This window comes from Dama dama, chromosome 26 (genome assembly GCF_033118175.1).
Source record: "Dama dama isolate Ldn47 chromosome 26, ASM3311817v1, whole genome shotgun sequence".
Classification (NCBI taxonomy): domain Eukaryota; kingdom Metazoa; phylum Chordata; class Mammalia; order Artiodactyla; family Cervidae; genus Dama; species Dama dama.
The window spans coordinates 24,718,952-24,737,607 of record NC_083706.1 but is presented as its reverse complement, the minus strand read 5'-3'; the positions used below and the strand labels follow the sequence as shown (position 1 = coordinate 24,737,607).

The window sequence follows — 18,656 nt, the reverse complement described above, 5'->3', positions numbered from 1 at the left end:
ACAGTCTGTCTTGGTGACCCAACAGACGATTTTCTCCAGTTCTGACTAAATGGGGAAAAAGTCATTTTGAATATTTCCCATCACAAACTTTAATTTTTGCAAATTAATGTCATACTTAGATATTTTTTAATGGAAACAAGAAGATTTATTTTATTGTACACTTTTCATTGTCTTTGTAAACCTGATTAAATGAAAAATTCACTAGTAATATTATATTATTATAATCTTTAATCCCTAAACTAAATACCTGGGTTTTTTCCCTCCAGTTCCATCACATCAGCTGACCACTCTCCTATGTTCACAGAACTTCACGGCTGCAAGGGAGATGATTTAGTCAAAAGAAAATGACTTCCCTCTGTTCCACATTCTTAACTTATGAAATTACTTGTACTCAGTGGAGAGAGGAACTGCTGCGTTGCGGAAACAGCGTGGCTTTGAAGTAGAATAGACCCAAGTCTAAATTGAGCCCTACCTTTTATTAGCTTTATAAATAGCCATTTAACCATTTAGAGCCCCACTTTCCTAACTTCCTAATCTGTAAAACAGTACTAGTAACTTCCTAACAGGGTCACTGAAGGGAAGAATGTAATAATGTGCCTAAATCACTTGGCTTGCGGCCAGGTATGTAACACCTGGGAGGTATGATGCTTAATTTAAAAAACAGTAAGTTGTGTAGTAAGTCATGTAACTCCAGATTGCAAAAAGGATACTTTTTTAGCTTTTCAAATTGTTGGGAAGTGTTGAAGTAGCTCCTTGAGGATAAAGAGATCTATAGATATGCTATAAGACGTGCTGTTTCTCTTAAAATACTAATAACTTAGCAAGCTGTTTCTCCTAAAATACTATTAACAGGTTATTGAACAGTGGATGTTGAGATGGGGCCCCAGGTCCGAGCACAGGTCCAACTGCCTAGCAACAGTGTGGCCTTGGATAAAGCACTTTATCTCATGACTGTTTCCTCTCTTAAAGAACAAGGCAAGCTCCCAAATATCTTTGCTTCCCACCTCTAGGGTTGACTTAAGGAAGTCGTTTACATACAATAAAACCTCCACCCTCAGAGAGGCTCACGGTAAGCAGCACCCAGGTCTCTACATCTGGAAGCACATGCTCTCTTCATTACCCACTGTGCGCAGTTTATGAGATGCTACTGAGATTTTCTTTGCCTTTAACGTTCTGTTGATATTCTCTGTGAAGCTGACGGATCTGAAGTGATTTAAAAGTCTAAGGTTAAAGGTGCTCTGACAACTGTGCTCTCTTGGCAAGTAGGATAAGAACACAAAAGTTAAGAGACACTGAACAAGGACCTACTGTATTGCACAGGGAACTCTGCTCAATGTTACATAACAACCTAAGTGAGAAAAGAATTTGAAAAAGAATAGGCACATGGATACGTACAACTGAATTTCTTTACAGTACACCCGAAACTATCACAACATTGTTATTCAACTATATCTAATACAAAATAGTTTTAAAAAACACTGAAACCATCAGAGTCCCTATTTCTGACTTCACTATATTCAGATTCTAAGAAGAAAAAAATAAATGAAGAAAGACAACAAGGGAAAACAATACATTTATTAAGAGGCATGAAAATGCATAAACTCACTTATAAATAAATGTAATATAATTTACCCAGTGAAAAAATAGCAAAAATCCATGAGTAAACTGGATTTTATCTTTGAAATGATTACATATTTGATCTCTAATAATTTCCCCCTCCATCATGATCTGTTAGTAGCAGCAATTTTACAATGATTATAGAAAAAGCTGTTACCAGTGATTATCATATAGGAAGGAAAATTTTAAAGAATATTCTTTAAAAATGAACCAGTGCAAGCAAATTCAGATTATACGGGATACAATAAGACATGGGCTAGCTTATCTTCAGAAAAGTAGAAAATAAAAACCCCAAACATTCAGTAAGAAATGAAAAAGCAAACTATATTTCAATCATTGAAAAATAATACATATGAAATTATAAAACATTCTTAACCAGTGACTGCAATAATTACATTTATAAATGTTCATTCAAGTACTAGTGATCAACAAACATTCAAAGTCTCATTAAAAGTAACACTAGATATAGATACATGTGAACAATGCTTCTTTTGACTGAACAACAACCCAAGTCATATCAACAGGAAACAAATGACCCTTAAAATAATGGGTTTTATTTTGTTTTTTTTAGTAAATGATTTTTCACAGTCTGTATATTTTATCTGTGAGGACTCAAGGAACATCTCACAACAGCTAAATTAAGAAGTCTCTTCTATAAAACGAATCTTGATATTACAGAGATAAACATTCTAAAACACAAGTTTAGCTTAAAAATAACAGTGCAGAATTCAGTTTTCTTTGGAAAGAAATTTTCTTTCCAAAGCAACCTTACCAAATGTTGGTCTGCTGTTGTGCAAACTATCAGAATACTTCTTTGGTATTCACCAAAGAGTTACTTAATGAGCTGAAAAGATTTCATAAACTCTAGTACTATGGCAGCAATGTAGAGTTTATGTTAAAGTTGTGCTGAAATCCACATCGTTTCCTTGATTACTGTTGTTAATGAATCTTCCTTCAAAGAGCTCCCTCCTGATTTTGGCCTGAATCTCAGGCTTTAATAAAAGTGCTTTTATCTCTTTCACTTTGGACTGCAGACCCATCCTCTCTCGACGCAAAGCTTCATTAATTAAGTCCTGGATTCCAATAGGTTTTGGGCCTATGGGAAAAAAATTATATGATACATTTCACGTACAAATGCCAATGAAAAAACATTAAATATGGCATACTGACTTATCAAAAGAAGGTTAAAAAGAAACCTCTAAAATGCTGCCCACATTTTATAGAAAAGGTTGCATTTCACCAAAATATATCATTTACAAGAATCAAATTTACTGTAAGTAATGCATAGGAACAACACACATAGGACAAATGTGAAACACTGTGGACCAACTTATAGATAATAATTTCAACAGTGATCATTTTAATCGTAGCACTTGTTAGCTCTGTGTGTGTTCTGGCCTCAGATAAGGTAGTGAAATGCCCTGCTAAGCAACTGAAGTGGCAGTACTCCATCTCCGTCAAGGCCTCTTCTGTGGTCTTTCAGTTGAGTCCACCCGGCATAACCCACAGCCACTGCCCCCCAGCCACGGCTGGGGCAAGTGAAACCCGGGCCACGCTTCCTTCGTAAACTGATTTCCTCTGAGAGTCCCAGTTCTCCATTTCTCTTCTGTTGTGCTTCAGAAATGCAAACACATCAATCAGGAAAAGTATTAGGCAATCTTCACAGACTGGACAAGACACTTAGACAGCACAATGGAATGAGCCCCTTGACTCGGCAGAGGCGGGCAGGGGTGCTTCTCCCGGGGCAGCGGGGTCCTGCCTGCATGTGGGTCTCACTTCCTGTCGTCACTGTCGGTGCCATTCCTATCAGCCTCTTCAGCTTTCACAGAGCTCCCATCCCCTGGCTTGTTTTTGTTCTGTGTTTCTTCCAGATACTGCTGGACAGCCTTCAGCACTGCGTTCTCCACCAGCCTCTTACTGAGCCTTACCAGCTCAGCATCATCGGGCTCACCTCCATTCTTATCACCTACATTCCACAACAGAGAAGAGAGGTCACTGAGATCGTATTGCCATAGAAACCCGGCATGCAGGGGCCAGCTAGTTCAGTGAGTTACAAAGAGCAAGTGTCCTTCAATCTGGTAAATTGGATCTATAAATTCAAGAATACTGACTTGGCTTTTCATCTGGTACTTGCAGACTGCCTGTCCCTGAAGACTTCAGGTTGAAAAGCCATTCATTAGCCCCAATCTAAAAATACTCTACCTAGCAATGCTGGAAGTTCCCCAGTTCTACATGGGATTTTTGTTTTCCTTTCATCCAAGGCTGATCATTACTACAAAGTCCATGTACCCACCACCGGGAGACTCAGACATGTGAAATCACCAGCAAGATGTATCTGTTCATACTTCACCACTATCAAATGTTAGGTAACCGAGATTTCCCAGCACACAGGATCAGTGATTTTATAATACTTGGCCTGGAAAGTTGTTAACAAAGTCTCAGCACTCCCGTGAAGACACAGGTGGTTACTACTGCTAGGAACTAGTTTAAAATAAGCATGTTAAACTAGTATTTTTTTTAAATTTCAGAATTATCGCTGCAACTTAAAAATAGGAAACTCTTATAGAATAATTAGGATTATGACAGTAAATTACTAGATGTTAGTATTTTATGGCCATTTTGCTTCCCTGCTAGTGATGATCAAGGTTTAATTATCTTCTCATATTTCTGTAAAAGAGCTGGTTCTCATCTGCTCGAATGCTGCATATTTTGCACTCACTCTCCTTCCCGTCTCCCTTAACTGAGTAAAAGAAAAAAACTAGCGGCTCACCTCTCAGGCCCATATAGTCCTTCATTTCCTTCCACTGAACCGTGGACCCAGAAAGGCAGATGAGTGACAGCAGCAAAGACATCTAAGCACCTGAGTACATTAAGTAAATGCTAACAGATCTCAAGGGAGTGATAGACGTCAATGCAATAAGAGTAGGGGATTTTAGCACTCTACTTTCAACAATGGATAGATCATTCAGACAGAACATCAATAAGAAAACATTGGACTTGAACTACACTTGAGGCCAAATGGACCCAAGAGACATATAAAGAACATTCCATCCAACAGCACCAGAATATACATTCTTCTCAAGCACACATGAAACATTCTCCAGGATAGACTGTTAGGTCACAAAACGAGTCTCAGCAAATTTTTAAAAACTGAAATCAAACCAAGTACCTTTTCTGACTACAGTGGTATAAAACTAGACATCAATAGCAAGAGGAAAACTGGAAAGTTCACAAATATGTAGAAATTAAACAAACACTCATGAACAACCAACGAATCAAAGATGAAATCAAAAGAGAAATTAAAAACATATATTTTGAAACAAACAAAAATGGAAACACAACATACCAAACCTTATGATCCAGCAAAAGCAGAGCTAGAAGGGAAGTTTATGGTAATAAAAGCCTGCATTAAGAAAAAAGAATAATCTCAAGTAAACAACCTAACTTGATATCTCAAGGAGCCAGAAAAATAAGAACAAACTAAGCCCAAAGTTAGCAGAAAGAACATTAAAATCAGAGCAGAAATAAATGAAATAGCGAATAGAAAAACAGTAGAAAAGATCAATGGAAGAGAGGGCTGTCTTTTTGAAAAGATAAAACAAAAAAGAACAGATCTTTAAATAGACTTATGAAGATAAAGAGAATTCAAAACTATAAATGAAAGCAGAAACATTGTAACTGATACCACAGAAATAAAAAAAAATATGTCATAAGAGACTACTATGAACAATTATAGGCCACAAATCAGACAACCTAGAAACATACAACCTTCCACAGACCAATAACAAATTTAAGATTACATCAGTAATCAAAAACCTCCAACAAACAAAAGCCCAGGACTGTCTGGGTTTATGGCTAAATTTTACCAAACATTTAAAGAAGAAGTATTAATAACACTTCTCAAACCCTGCCAGAAAGAAAAAAATAAACTAAAGAGGATATAACACTCCCAAACTCTTTTATGAGATCAACATTACTCTGATACCAAAGTCACATAAGGATGCTATAAGGGGAAAAAAAAGGGCAGGCAAATATCTTCATCAATTTGGATGCAAAAAACTCAACAAAATACTAGCAAACCAAATTCAACAGTATGTTAAAAGGATCATACACCACAATCAAAGGATATTTATCCCTGAGATATAAAAGTGGCTGAACATATGCAAATAAATCAATGTGATATACCACATTAACAACACGAAGGTTAAAAATCACATAATCATTTCAATACATGGTAAAAAAAAAAAAAAAAAACCCACATGACAAAATTCAACATCCCTTTGTGACAAAAACTCTCAACAAACTCGATATGGAGGAACATGTATGTGCATGCCAAGTTGCTTCAGCCGTGCCCGACTCTTTGTGATCCAATGGACTATAGCCTGCCAGGCTCCTCTGTCCATGGAATTCTCTAGGCAGGAATACTGGAGTGGGTTGCCTTGCCCTCCCCCAGGGGAATCTTCCTGACCCAGGGATTGAACCCAGGGTTTTTTTAACGGCTCCTGCACTGGCAGGCGGGGCTCTTTACCACTAGGGCCACCTGGGAAGCCCATGGAGGAACATATCTCAACATAATAAAGGCCATATATGACAAACCCACCACATTCAATGGTGAAAGTTTGAAAGCCTTCCTTCCAAAATCAGAAACAAGGGCAAGAGTGCCTACCCTCACCACTCTTATTCCACATAGTAATGGAAGAACAAGGAAGAGCAATCAGGCAAGAAAAAGAAAAAGAAAAAAAAAAAAAAAAGACATCCACATCAGAAAGAAAAACACCTCTGTTTGCTGACAGTATAATCTTGTGTACAGAAAATACTAAAAATTACTAAACCTAATAAGTGAATTCAGTAAAGTTTACAGATACAAAATCAAGATACAAAAATCAGCTGCATTTCTATACAGGAAAACAAACTATCTGAAAAAGAAATTTTAAAAATAATACCATTTAAAATAGCATCAGAAACAATGAAATATTAAGGAATAAATTTAACCAAGGAAGTGAAATATCTATGTACTAAAAAACTATAAGACTGATCAAAGAAAATGAAGACACAAATAAATGAAAAAAAAAATCCCATATATATGGATTGGAAGAGTGAATATCGTTAATATGTCCATACTACCAAAAGCCATCTATAGATTCAATGCAATCTTTATCAAAATTACAATGGCATTTATTTACAGAAATTTTAAAAAATTCTAAAATTCATATGAAAACGCAGAAGATCCCAGATGGCCAAAGCCATCATGAGAAAGAACAAAGCTGGAAACATCACTCTCTGATTTCAAAACAGTATGGCAGCAGCAAAAAAACAGACAGGCCAATGGGACGGAGTTAAGAGCCCAGAAATAAACTCACACATATACGGTCAACTAGTATTTGACAATGGCAATGATACAAGAATACATAATGGGGAAAGGACAGTCTCTTTAATAAGTAGTGTTGGAAAACCTGGATATCCACATGCCAAAAAAAAAAAAAAAATGAAATTTGACCCCTATCTTACATCATTCACAAACATTAACTCAAAATGAATTTAGGACTGAAGTGTAAGACCTGAAACCATTAACACTCCCAGAAGAAAACACAGGAGAAAAGCTCCTTGACATTGGTTTTAGCAATGATTGTTTTTGAATATGACATCAGAAGAACAAGTGACAAAAGCAGAAATCAACGAGTGGGACTAAATCAAACTAAAAAGCTTGTGCACAACAAAGGAAGCAATCAACAAAATGAAGAGCCAGCACAGAACAGGAGAAAATATTTGCAAATCACCTGTCTGATTTCACGCTCAAAACATCATGACAAAAATGCAAACAATCCTATTAAAAAGTGGGCAGAGAATCTGAATATTTTTCCAACGAAGACATGCAAGTGGCCAACAAGTACAGGAAAAGATGTTCTAATCATCGGGAAAGGCAAATCAAAACCACAGGGAGGCATCACTTCACGCCAGAATGGTTATTATGAAAAAATAGAAAATAACAAATGCTGGTGAGGATGCAGAGAAAAGGGAACCCTTGCGCACTACTGGTAGAAACATGAATTGATGCAGCTATTATGGAAAACAGTATGACGTTTCCTAAAAAAATTAAAAATATAATTATCATATGATCCAGCAGTCCCACTTCTGGGTATATATCTGAAGAAAATGAAATCACTATCTCGAAGAGGTATCTGTGCTCCAATGTTCACTGTAATATATTTCACAATAGCGAGAAATGGGAACAACCCAAGAGTCCATCAACAGGTGAACAGATAAAGAAAATGTGGTGTGTATCCTTTAAAAAGAAAGAAACCCTGCCATTCGTGACATGGATAAACCTTGAGGCCTTATGTTAAGTGAAATAAGTCAGAGAAAGACAAATGTTGCATGACCTCACTTACCTATGGAATAAAAACACTGAACTTACAGAAACAGAGAGTAGAATGGGGGTTGCCCCTCACTCCAGGAGGGAGTGAGGCAGGGAAATACGTTGGTCAAAGGGAACAAACTTTCAAATATAAGATGAATAAGTTCTGACGATCTAATGTACAGCATTGTGACTGCAGGTAACAATACTGTATGCTAAACTTTAAACGTGCTACGAGAATAGAGTTTTAACATTCTCAACATAAAAACAAAACTATAATTATGTGAAGCGAAAGATGTGTTAACTAATCTTGTTGTCGAAAACATTTCACTCTATTTATAGATATAGATAAGTATCAAATCATCACCAGGGAACACCTTAAATTTTCATAATGTTATATGTCAATTATATCTCAATAAAGCCAGGAAAAAAAAGAAAGTAATTAGAATCCTCACACAGTAAATGTCAGCTCAGTTTTTGGAATAACACCCATGACCTCCAGAAGCCAAAAGCCCAATGTTACACTTACAACCTTGGGTCTGGGCCAGGCAGACACAAAGGGTGTGAGCAGGAAGATGGACATTATTTTCTATCCTCACATGTAATAGGGATTGGAATACAAAAGCATATATGCCAAGAGTAAGAACTGGCTCCTAAACCCTCCTTCTGAGCCCCACCACTTCTATTTAACACATGTCCAATTGGCCTTCTATTTAACAAGGCCAATTACGCTGATACCATCATTCCCAGCAACATCCAAGCAGAAGAGAGATGGGTTACAGGCCCATCTGGACATGCTACCAGTAAGGGCCTTAGCAACTGCTGCCTCCTCAAAAGTGACAATATGGCACCCCAGAGCTAGGCTAAAAAATTCCTAGATAGAATATTTGTAGGAATTGAGTGAGCTTCAACTCAGTGACATCTACACAGAACTTACTAAACATAAATATGTCAAGATATTAAAAGAAAGATAAAGAAATTATTATTAATGCAGCATTATTAATACAACATTTGGGAGTAAGAACTGTGGGGCTGGAGAAGACTCTTAAGAGTTCCTTGGACTGCAAGGAGATCAAATCAGTCCATCCTAAAGGAAATCAATTCTGAACATTCATTGGAAGGATTGATACTGAAGCTGAAACTCCAATACTTTGGCCACCTGATACAAACAGCTGACTCATGAGAAAAGACCCTGATGCTGGGAAAGACTGAAGGCAGGAGAAGAAGGGGACGACAGAGGATGAGATGGTTGGATGGCATCACCGACTCAACAGACATGAGTTTGAGCAAGCTCTGGGAGATGGTGAAGGACAGGGAGGCCTGGCGTGCTGCAGTCTATGAGGTCGCAAAGAGTCGGACACGGTTAAGCGACTGACCAACAACAACAGTAAGACTGTTTTTATTAGTAAGAATGAATGAGTACATCGCCTAATATTTAAAGGATTCTGCCAATCTTATAACACAGTGTTAATACTGTGTAGATACCTCCAGGTGTGTTACCTGGAACTATTTTATAGTGGCTCTTCAAATTTGAGAGGAAACCAAACTTTAAGTGAAGGAGTACTCCTTAAGTACCCTTCAACACACTGTAAATGACTCTCCACATCTGCCACCCTGTTTGTGCTCCGCATCTAGGCCAGAGAATGCATTCCTGGGGCTCTTTCTGATCCCAGGCAGCTCTAAGATAACATCACTCATCACAACTGATACATGATCAATAAGATAACAGCACTGGACTGGAATCTAATCATAACTCAGTCTCCAAGATGCCTCTCAGGTCAAAAAGATCTGTGATTTCTCTCAGCCCACAATGAAGTGTCCCTGTTATTTTAAACATTAAGAAATTTAAAACAGAAAAATCTTCCCATAAAACATTAATTTTCCCTTCTGATTTTCCTTTTTTCATTTATGCTTTTACTATTACACTATCCAATTCAACCAAGCTCAAAACAAGAATGTCAGCATCTTTAACTCCTTCCTCTTCCTCATCAATCCACTTCATCACCAAGCCTTATCCATGGGCTTTTTACAACTTCTCCCCTCTTCAATGTATCTAGTATAACACCTCTAGATTCCTATTTCTAAAACATCCCTTTTTAAACTCCATTGTCTCTACAGGAAAATTTAAACTTGCCATCCAAAGCTTTTCAAAATCTACCTTTGGTGACCACCCACCCCCGCCACACTTCCACTGATAGCTTGCAGCATCTCCTCAGGAACGTCTTCACAATCCCTCTTCTCTCGGCAGTCCTTCCTGTCTCAATAACTAAATCCCCTACTTTACAAAGCCTTCCTTGACTAACCCAGCCAAAAGGGATGAACTTCCACTGGATTACAAAAACCTCTGACTGCGTGTATAATACATGGTTGCTTGGTCATTCATTCAACAAGGGTGCATAGAGGACTTACTATATACCTAGCTATTTTAGCCTATGGTGATACGGGAGAGAGACAAAACTAAGTCCCACTGATTTTCCTTTTTAAATTTCATTACAAATTATGAGCATTACTTATCAATGTATTTACTCCCCAACTACTGATTCAGCTATCTGCTCTGCTAAAGACACATCTTGAGCGCAGAGAGCATGTCCTACTTTTCTGTTATCTCTTGCTCTGCTACTCCACGGCACCGTTTATTGAATGCAATAAAAGTTCAATAAATATCTGTCAGTCAAGAGAATAGTTGATTAAAGTCCTCACAGGCAGTAGCAAAACTTTTTAAATGTTCCTATTTTCCAGTAAGGATAGCACACAGTGGCCAGGAATTTAAACTTAATATTAAATTTAAATTGAGTGCAGAGAACTTCATGAATCCAAATATCCATGTGAAAAATCGCTACCCTCTCCACTTGATGAACCTGGTCAGTCTGCCAAAATATCCAGTCAATGGGTCAAATATTAACAATCTACAATAACAAACTAATTAACCAATTGACAAAAAATACATTTATAAATGAATCTTCCAGATCTATCCTGGATCCCTGGCTCACCTAGGATTTCCACAAAGCATCCTCAGACTATCAATATTAGCCCAGGGAAGAGGCTATCAGAAGGCTCATCACAAGAGGGTAAGAATACAGTGATTCAAGAAGTGTGTATCTTCATTCCCGTGAGACCTTATTTTTGTTTCCACTTTTAGGTTCTTAATTCAGATTAATCAGAAGAGGCATTTTAGGAATAAAGTTATGCTATGTTCTTTTTCTGCCTACTACTTGAGTAAAGGTATCTGTCTCCCACAGAGCCCTCTAGGATAAATGACTGCATTCATTTCCCCTGAAGCCTAGTTAACAACGGAGGTTCAATGTGTCACTGCAAGGTATACGATCTATCATTTGATATTCCAGCACAGGGGTTTCCCTGGTGGCTCAGCAGTAAAGAACCCACCTTCATTGTGGGAGACGAGGGTTTGATCTCTTAGCTGGTAAGATCTCCTGGAGAAGGAAATGGCAACCCACTCCAGTATTCTTGCCTGGGCGATCCCCTCGACAGAGGAGCCTGGTGGGCTACAGTCCATGGGGTTGCCAATGAGTCTAAACACCACCACCAACATTTTCCAACAGAAGTACACACAAAATATATTACCAATGTATGCAGCAACCTTTCAACAAAAATATTCTTTCTAGTTCTACCTAGGTTATTTACTACCATACCTATTTAAAATGACAGATTAATCTTTGTCTTTGACACTGTTTTTTTTTTTCTTTTCTCTTTTTTAGAAATCCTCCCCCTGAATATCTTTAATTGACTTCTTAGGAGAATTCTAAAAATATAATGGAAAGGTAATGAGAAATGCTATCAAGTCCACCAAACACAATACTTTCCCTAAAAGAACAGACTTAAGAAACTTTTCAATAAACTTGAAGTAAGCAATTCCACTCTCCATAAGAGTTGCAACACCATTAGTCCATAGTATACACCCAAGATTTAGTTTTTGAAATTCTGGTAACAAGTCAGCACTTAAATAAAATTTATTTTTGTGATTACAAAAAAGAAAATAAGTGACCTCCTTTGTGGCAGCAAGGAGAGTAGCAATTATACCTATTGGGATAATTTAAGGTCAGTATTAATATAGGTCAACTGTTTTTATGTGTGAGTTGACCCAATAATTCCTTAATTGATATCACATGAAGGGCTCCAGAAATGATCACTACCCTCCACCCACTGCCAAAATCTAGGTACCTGTTTGTTATGATAAGAATAAGTCATGCTAATAGATTGTTTTTTTAAAGAACCAAAAAAATCTTCATTACAACATCATGTAAGACCTAAGGGAGAGAATGCAACTACATTAAAAGTTCTAATTTGTTTCAATTTGCAGCATAATGTATCCTCCTTAGAAGCAAATTTCTTTTTATTAGCTGAGCTTACCTTTTCTTTCACCTACCTAGACTAAAAGAAACACTAAATATAGGTCCACAGGCTATTCAAAAAGTTGAGGTGGAGATCTGAAAGAGACACGTGCACCCCAATGTTCATCGCAGCACTGTTTATAATAGCCAGGACATGGAAGCAACCTAGATGCCCATCAGCAGACGAATGGATAAGGAAGCTGTGGTACATATACACCATGGAATATTACTCAGCTATTAAAAATAATTCATTTGAATCAGTTCTAATGAGATGGATGAAACTGGAGCCCATTATACAGAGTGAAGTAAGCCAGAAAGATAAAGATCAATACAGCATACTAACACATATATATGGAATTTAGAAAGATGGTAACGATAACCCTATATGCAAAACAGAAAAAGAGACACAGAAATACAGAACAGACTTTTGGACTCTGTGGGAGAAGGCGAGGGTGGGATGTTTTGAGAGAATAGCATCGAAACATGTATATTATCTAGGGTGAAACAGATCACCAGCCCAGGCTGGATGACTGAGACAAGTGCTCGGGCCTGGTGCACTGGGAAGACCCAGAGGAATCGGGTGGAGAGGGAGGTGGGAGAGAGGATCGGGATGGGGAATACATGTAAATCCATGGCTGATTCATGTCAATGTATGACAAAAACCACTACAATATTGTAAAGTAATTAGCCTCCAACTAATAAAAATAAATGAAAAAAAAAAAGTTGAGGTGGCATACTTAGCTTCCTCGTACACCACTTGCAACTCTTCTGAGATGATGAGGGACAGGTCAAGAATTGTCCCCAAGTGCACATTTAAACTGACACTGTCCTCAGATCCCTCTGTGCCAACACTGTGGAAAACAGAGTTGCTGCAATGAAAGTTCCCCTTCTTTTGTCAAATACCAAAGCTCTCCACCCCCAGCACACACAGCAGAAAATTTTAGAATTAAAACACCAAAACCAGAGTTTAACTATTTTCTAGAATATTAAGTCCAAAGAGGAAAGAACCATGCCTTTGTAAATTTTATTCTGAAATCAGTAGTACAGAATAAATTTTAAAATCATGATATTTATGTACAAAAGGACAACCCCTGCAGCTTCTGGAGACCACTACACTCCATTTTTACACTCAACCACTACACTGAGACCAGTACACTCAACATTTTTAAGCTGGAGGGGTGGGGGTGGATTGCAATTAGGCTAAAAAAATCAATGGTCGCCTTGAGGGGAACCTAAGAAGAGATAAGGTCCAACAGGCAGCTGACTGGGTGGAGGCAAGTGGCCCCAGCCAAAGCTGTCATGATGACTAAGGGTTCTGAGCCCCTTGAATCTTTGGTTAGCATAGCTGGCACCTCCAGAGTCTTTCCTTCCCTCCACTATTCCCCAAGTCACCGCCTAAAGCCTCTTCACCCCTCCCTGTAGGAAACTCCACATCCCATGGCTTGGGAAGACTTCTGTGACTTGCATCTCAAGACTGCCCGTCACACGGCCGTATGACAGATGAGACAAGACAGAAGCACTGGATGTTTGTAGGCCAAACAGTCTACCAAAGAATGCTTTCCAGCCATACACAATAGCCTTTTAGATAGACTTCTTTTTCGTCTGTTAACATCGGTTTTCTGAGTCCATACTATGATCCACACTGTTCTCTACACAATTCCTGCTGTAACTCTCTTACTGGAAACCTAGATAATAGGATAGAACTATCATTAGTGATGTGGCGGAACTCCTCATATGTGTGTAAGGAGGAAAAAACATGACATGTGAGTTTGAAATCCAATTCTGCCATTTTCTATCTGCACAGCCTTGCTCATAATCTCTCCAAACTTAAATTTCCCATGAGTGGGCCACGCCTTGTACTGCTGTTGTAAACACAAGAGGTAAGGTGTGGAACGTGCCTAACACTGTGTCTGTGCCAGAGCAGGCTCTCAAAATATAATTATTGTATTATACTTTTTATACATGTACTTATGTTTAAATTTGAGTTCAATTTATTTTAAGAAGAATGGTCTCAATACCTACTAAATACCAATCATCAGTCTACTCAAACACCTTACTAAGTGCTTGCTACATGCCATTACTAAGTATTTAACAAGAAATACAATATAGTCTCTACCCACACATAAGTTGGCCTGCTGCTGCTGCTAAGTCGCTTCGGTCGTGTCCGACTCTGTGCAACCCCATAGATGGGAGGCCACCAGGCTCCCCCATCCCTGGGATTCTCCAGGCAAGAACAATGAAGTGGGTTGCCATTTCCTTCTCCAATGCATGAAAGTGAAAAGTGAAAGTGAAGTCACTCAGTCATGTCCGACTCCTAGCGACCCCATGGACTGTAGCCCACCAGGCTCCTCCGTCCATGGGATTTTCCAGGCAAGAGGACTGGAGTGGGCTGCCGTTGCCTTCTCCTAAGTCAGCCTAGAGGATGGCTAATAAACAATGACTGCAAGACAACAGAGCATGTTCAAGGTCCAAAGGAGCTGGAGAGGGATGACAAGTTACTAGGCTTCACAGAGGAGGTATGTCAACTTGAGCAGGTGTTTATAGGCACAAGGTAAGGGAGGCAGGAAGGTCTCAGAACAAAGGCATGAATGTGGACACAGGTGGGAATGCACGATGCACTTGGGGACGGGAGTCACTTCAGAGAGCCATCAGTGGGGTGAGGGTGGCACAGGGGAAGGCCACAGAGCAGGGAGGGATGAGGGCTCTACCGACCACGCAGTGGAGTATAAGTGCGTTCTATAGGCAGTAGGCAACCCCTGAAGGGTGTTAAGCAGAGCACATTTCAGAAAACTCACTGTGATTCATTGTGTGGGATACAGAAGAAGGACTGGAGAGGGGCAAAATAAAGACAAGTTTTTGCAACAGACAAGAAGAGAAACAATGAGGACCTTAACTGTGGTAAATGCAACAGGAAACAAAGGGACACCCTAAAGAGAGAAAAGAAATAGGAATTAAACGCTGCTGTGGCCGATTTAATCAGCGGAGGGCGTTAAACAAAGAGAAAGGGGAGTGCAAAATACACATCTATATAAAGACATATAAGTAATATACAGAGAGAGAAATCATGGGCCAAATGTTGGAAATGCAATAAAAACCATAACCTTAAAACCAAGAAGCTCAGAAAATATCAAGTACAAGAAATGTGAAGAAAATCACACCAAGGAACATGATGATCAAACTGCTGAAAACCAATATTAAAAGAAAATCATAAAAGCAGCCAAAGGAAAAAGGATACATTTTACAGAGGAACAAAGACAAGAATGATAGCAGACCCACACATCAGAAACCATGCAAGCCAAAAGACGTTAGCACAACATCTTTACTGAAAGGAAAAGGAAACCCAGAATTCTTTATCTGGACACACTATCTCTTAAAAGTGAGGGTGAAAGACTTTTTCAGACATGTAAATGCTAAATTAATCCATCATCAGCCAACTAGCACTAGAAGAAGTGTTAAAGGAAAAACTTAAGGCAGGAGGGAAATGCGACCAGATGGAAATTTGGATCTATTCAAAAGATGAGAACTAAAACCTGTACATATACAGATAAAAATAAAAAGCTTTCTCTCATTCTTAATGTCCTTAAAAGACATAACTATTTTAAATGGAGTTTATAAAATACATAGAAATAAAGTAAATGGTAACAATAGCACAAAGACTAAGAGGGAATATGGAAATGATTGTCATAAGGTGCTTATGTCAAGTGTGATAAGAAGAAATAATATTATTTGAAGGCAAACCATCTTAAGGATATATGTTTTAAAACCCAAGAGCAACTACTAAAGTAAAAATAAAAAAGCATAACTAATAAACTAATAATAAACCTAAGATGAAATCCTAATACATTATAATATAAAATAACAGTAAAAGAGAAGAAAAAGGAACAAACAGCAGAGGAGACAAGTAGGAAACAACAAGCAAAGTGGATGATTCAAACTCACCCATGTTGATAATCATATAAAATAGAAGATGCACTAAATACACTAGTAAAAAGTCAGAGATTGTTCATTTGGATAAGAAAACATGAATCAACTATGATGTCAACAAAAAATTTACTTCAAATATACAGAAACAGAAAGGTTAAAGGTAAAAGGATGCAAAAGGATGTACCATGCTAATGCTCATCCAAAGAAAGCTAGAGAATCAATACCAGACAAGGTAGCTGTCAGAAAATTATCTGCCAGAAAGAGGGACATTTTTTAATTATAATGGAGTCAAGTTTATCAATAGGATATAAACATCATAAATGTGTATGTGCCTAATAACAAGAGCTTCAGAGTACCTGAAGCAAAAACCAACAGAACTAAAAGTGTAACAGATAATCCACAATTACAGTTTGAGATTTCAAGACCACTTCTATAGTTGATGGAACAAGGAGGGAAAAATTCACCAGAAACAGAGAAGACTTGAATGCTAGTAACCAAATCCACCTAACTATCCACAGATAATTATAGAACACTTCACCCAACAATAGCAACAAACACATTCTTCTCTGATGTACAGAAAACAGTTATAAAAGGATATCAAATTCTGAGTCATAGAACAAGTCTCAACAAATTTTAAATTACTGAATTCATCCAGTGCATGTAGTTAAAGTACAATGGTGTCAAATAAGAAATTAATAACAACAAGATACCTTTAAAAGATGTTTTAAAGTCAACTGTATTTCTATATATTAGTCATAACAACTAGAAACTGAAATTCAAAAATATCATTTTTAATAGCATAACATGAGAGACAGTTAGGGACAATTCAACAAAGTGTATGAAACACCTAAATGCTAATAACTGCAACATTTCCTGAAAGAAATGAAATAAGACCTAAATAGAGAGATAAACTACACTCATTTTTCAAAAGACTCAATATCTTTCGGAGGTCAATTCTCCATCAACTGCTCTGTAAATGCAAAAACTACAGAGTTCTGCAATCCAAACCCCAGCAGCCCTTTTCATAGAAATTGATGAGTTCTAAAATGTATATGAATATGAAATTAGGGCAGCTGAAACAATTTTGTAAAAAAGAACAAAGTTGGAAAACTTATACTACCTGATTTTAAGACTCATATAAAGCTACAGAAATAGAGACAATGTGGTATTGGCCTAAAGACAACCATATAGATTAATGAAACAAAACACAATCCAGAAACAGATCTACACACATGTGGCCAACTGATTTTCAACAAAGGCACCAAGACAGGTCAACACTGAGAGAATAATCTTTTTAAGAAATGGTGTTTAGAATGATGGTCTATATAAAAAAAGAACCTCAAACCTTATCTCATACTATATATAAAAATGAACTCAAAATGGATAGCAGACTTACTGTAAGAGCTAAAACTATAAAGTGTCTAGAAGAAAATATAGAACTTCTCAGTGACCTCGGATTAGGCAAAGATTTTTAACCAGGAGATGAAAACCACAATGTATTCCCTAAAAAGGATAAATTGGACATCATCAAAATATAAAACTTTTGCTTTTCTTAAGACACTGTTAAGGCAAAGCAAATCACAGCCTGGAAGAAAGTATTTACAATATATATATACAGAAAGTTCATTCAGAATACAAAAATAATTCCAACAACTTAGTAAGACAAAATAAAATAAAACACGACCCAAAAGAATTGAAATGTTACTTTCCAAGTAATATAGAGATGGCAAATAAACATATGAAAAGATACTCAACATTATTAGCCATTCAGTTCAGTTCAGTTCAGTCGCTCAGTCGTGTCCGACTCTTTGCGACGCCATGAGCCGCAGCACGCCAGGCCTCCCTGTCCATCACCAACTCCCGGAGTTTGCTCAAACCCATGTCCATCGAGTCGGTGATGGCATCCAGCCATCTCATCCTCTGTCGTCCCCTTCTCCTCCTGCCCCCAATCCCTCCCAGCATCAGGGTCTTTTCCAATGAGTCAACTCTTCCCATGAGGTGGCCAAAGTATTGGAGTTTCAGCTTCAGCATCAGTCCTTCCAATGAACACCCAGGACTGATCTCCTTTAGGATGGACTGGTTGGATCTCCTTGCAGTCCAAGGGACTCTCAAGAGTCTTCTCCAACACCACAATTCAAAAACATCAATTCTGCGGCGCTCAGCTTTCCTCACAGTCCAACTCTCACATCCATACATGACCACTGGAAAAACCAGAGCCTTGACCAGACGGACCTTTGTTGGCAAAGTAACGTCTCTGCTTTTTAATATGCTATCTAGGTTGGTTATAACTTTCTGGAAAATGCAAACTAAAGTCGCAATGAAATACTACTACTCATCCACTAAAATTAAAATTTAAAAGATAAACAGTATCAAGTGTTGGTGAGGATTTGAAGCAAGTGGAACTCCTGTTG

At 37.9% G+C, this 18,656-nt stretch overlaps 1 protein-coding gene across 6 annotated transcripts in view; it reads right to left on the bottom strand.

The window, feature by feature from the left end:
- Positions 1 to 1,555: 1,555 nt before the first annotated feature.
- Positions 1,556 to 18,656, bottom strand: part of AKAP7 (A-kinase anchoring protein 7) — a 130,949-nt gene continuing 113,848 nt past the window's right edge. For 3 of the 6 annotated variants that reach the window (XM_061130605.1, XM_061130608.1, XM_061130614.1), the window contains one exon: positions 2,573 to 3,583. In XM_061130605.1, the coding sequence (XP_060986588.1) occupies positions 3,390 to 3,583 (194 nt within the window). In that variant the 3' untranslated portion in view covers positions 2,573 to 3,389. Of the gene's footprint in view, positions 3,584 to 18,656 lie in introns of all 6 variants that reach the window. The other 3 variants (XM_061130607.1, XM_061130609.1, XM_061130611.1) reach the window with 3 other exon arrangements.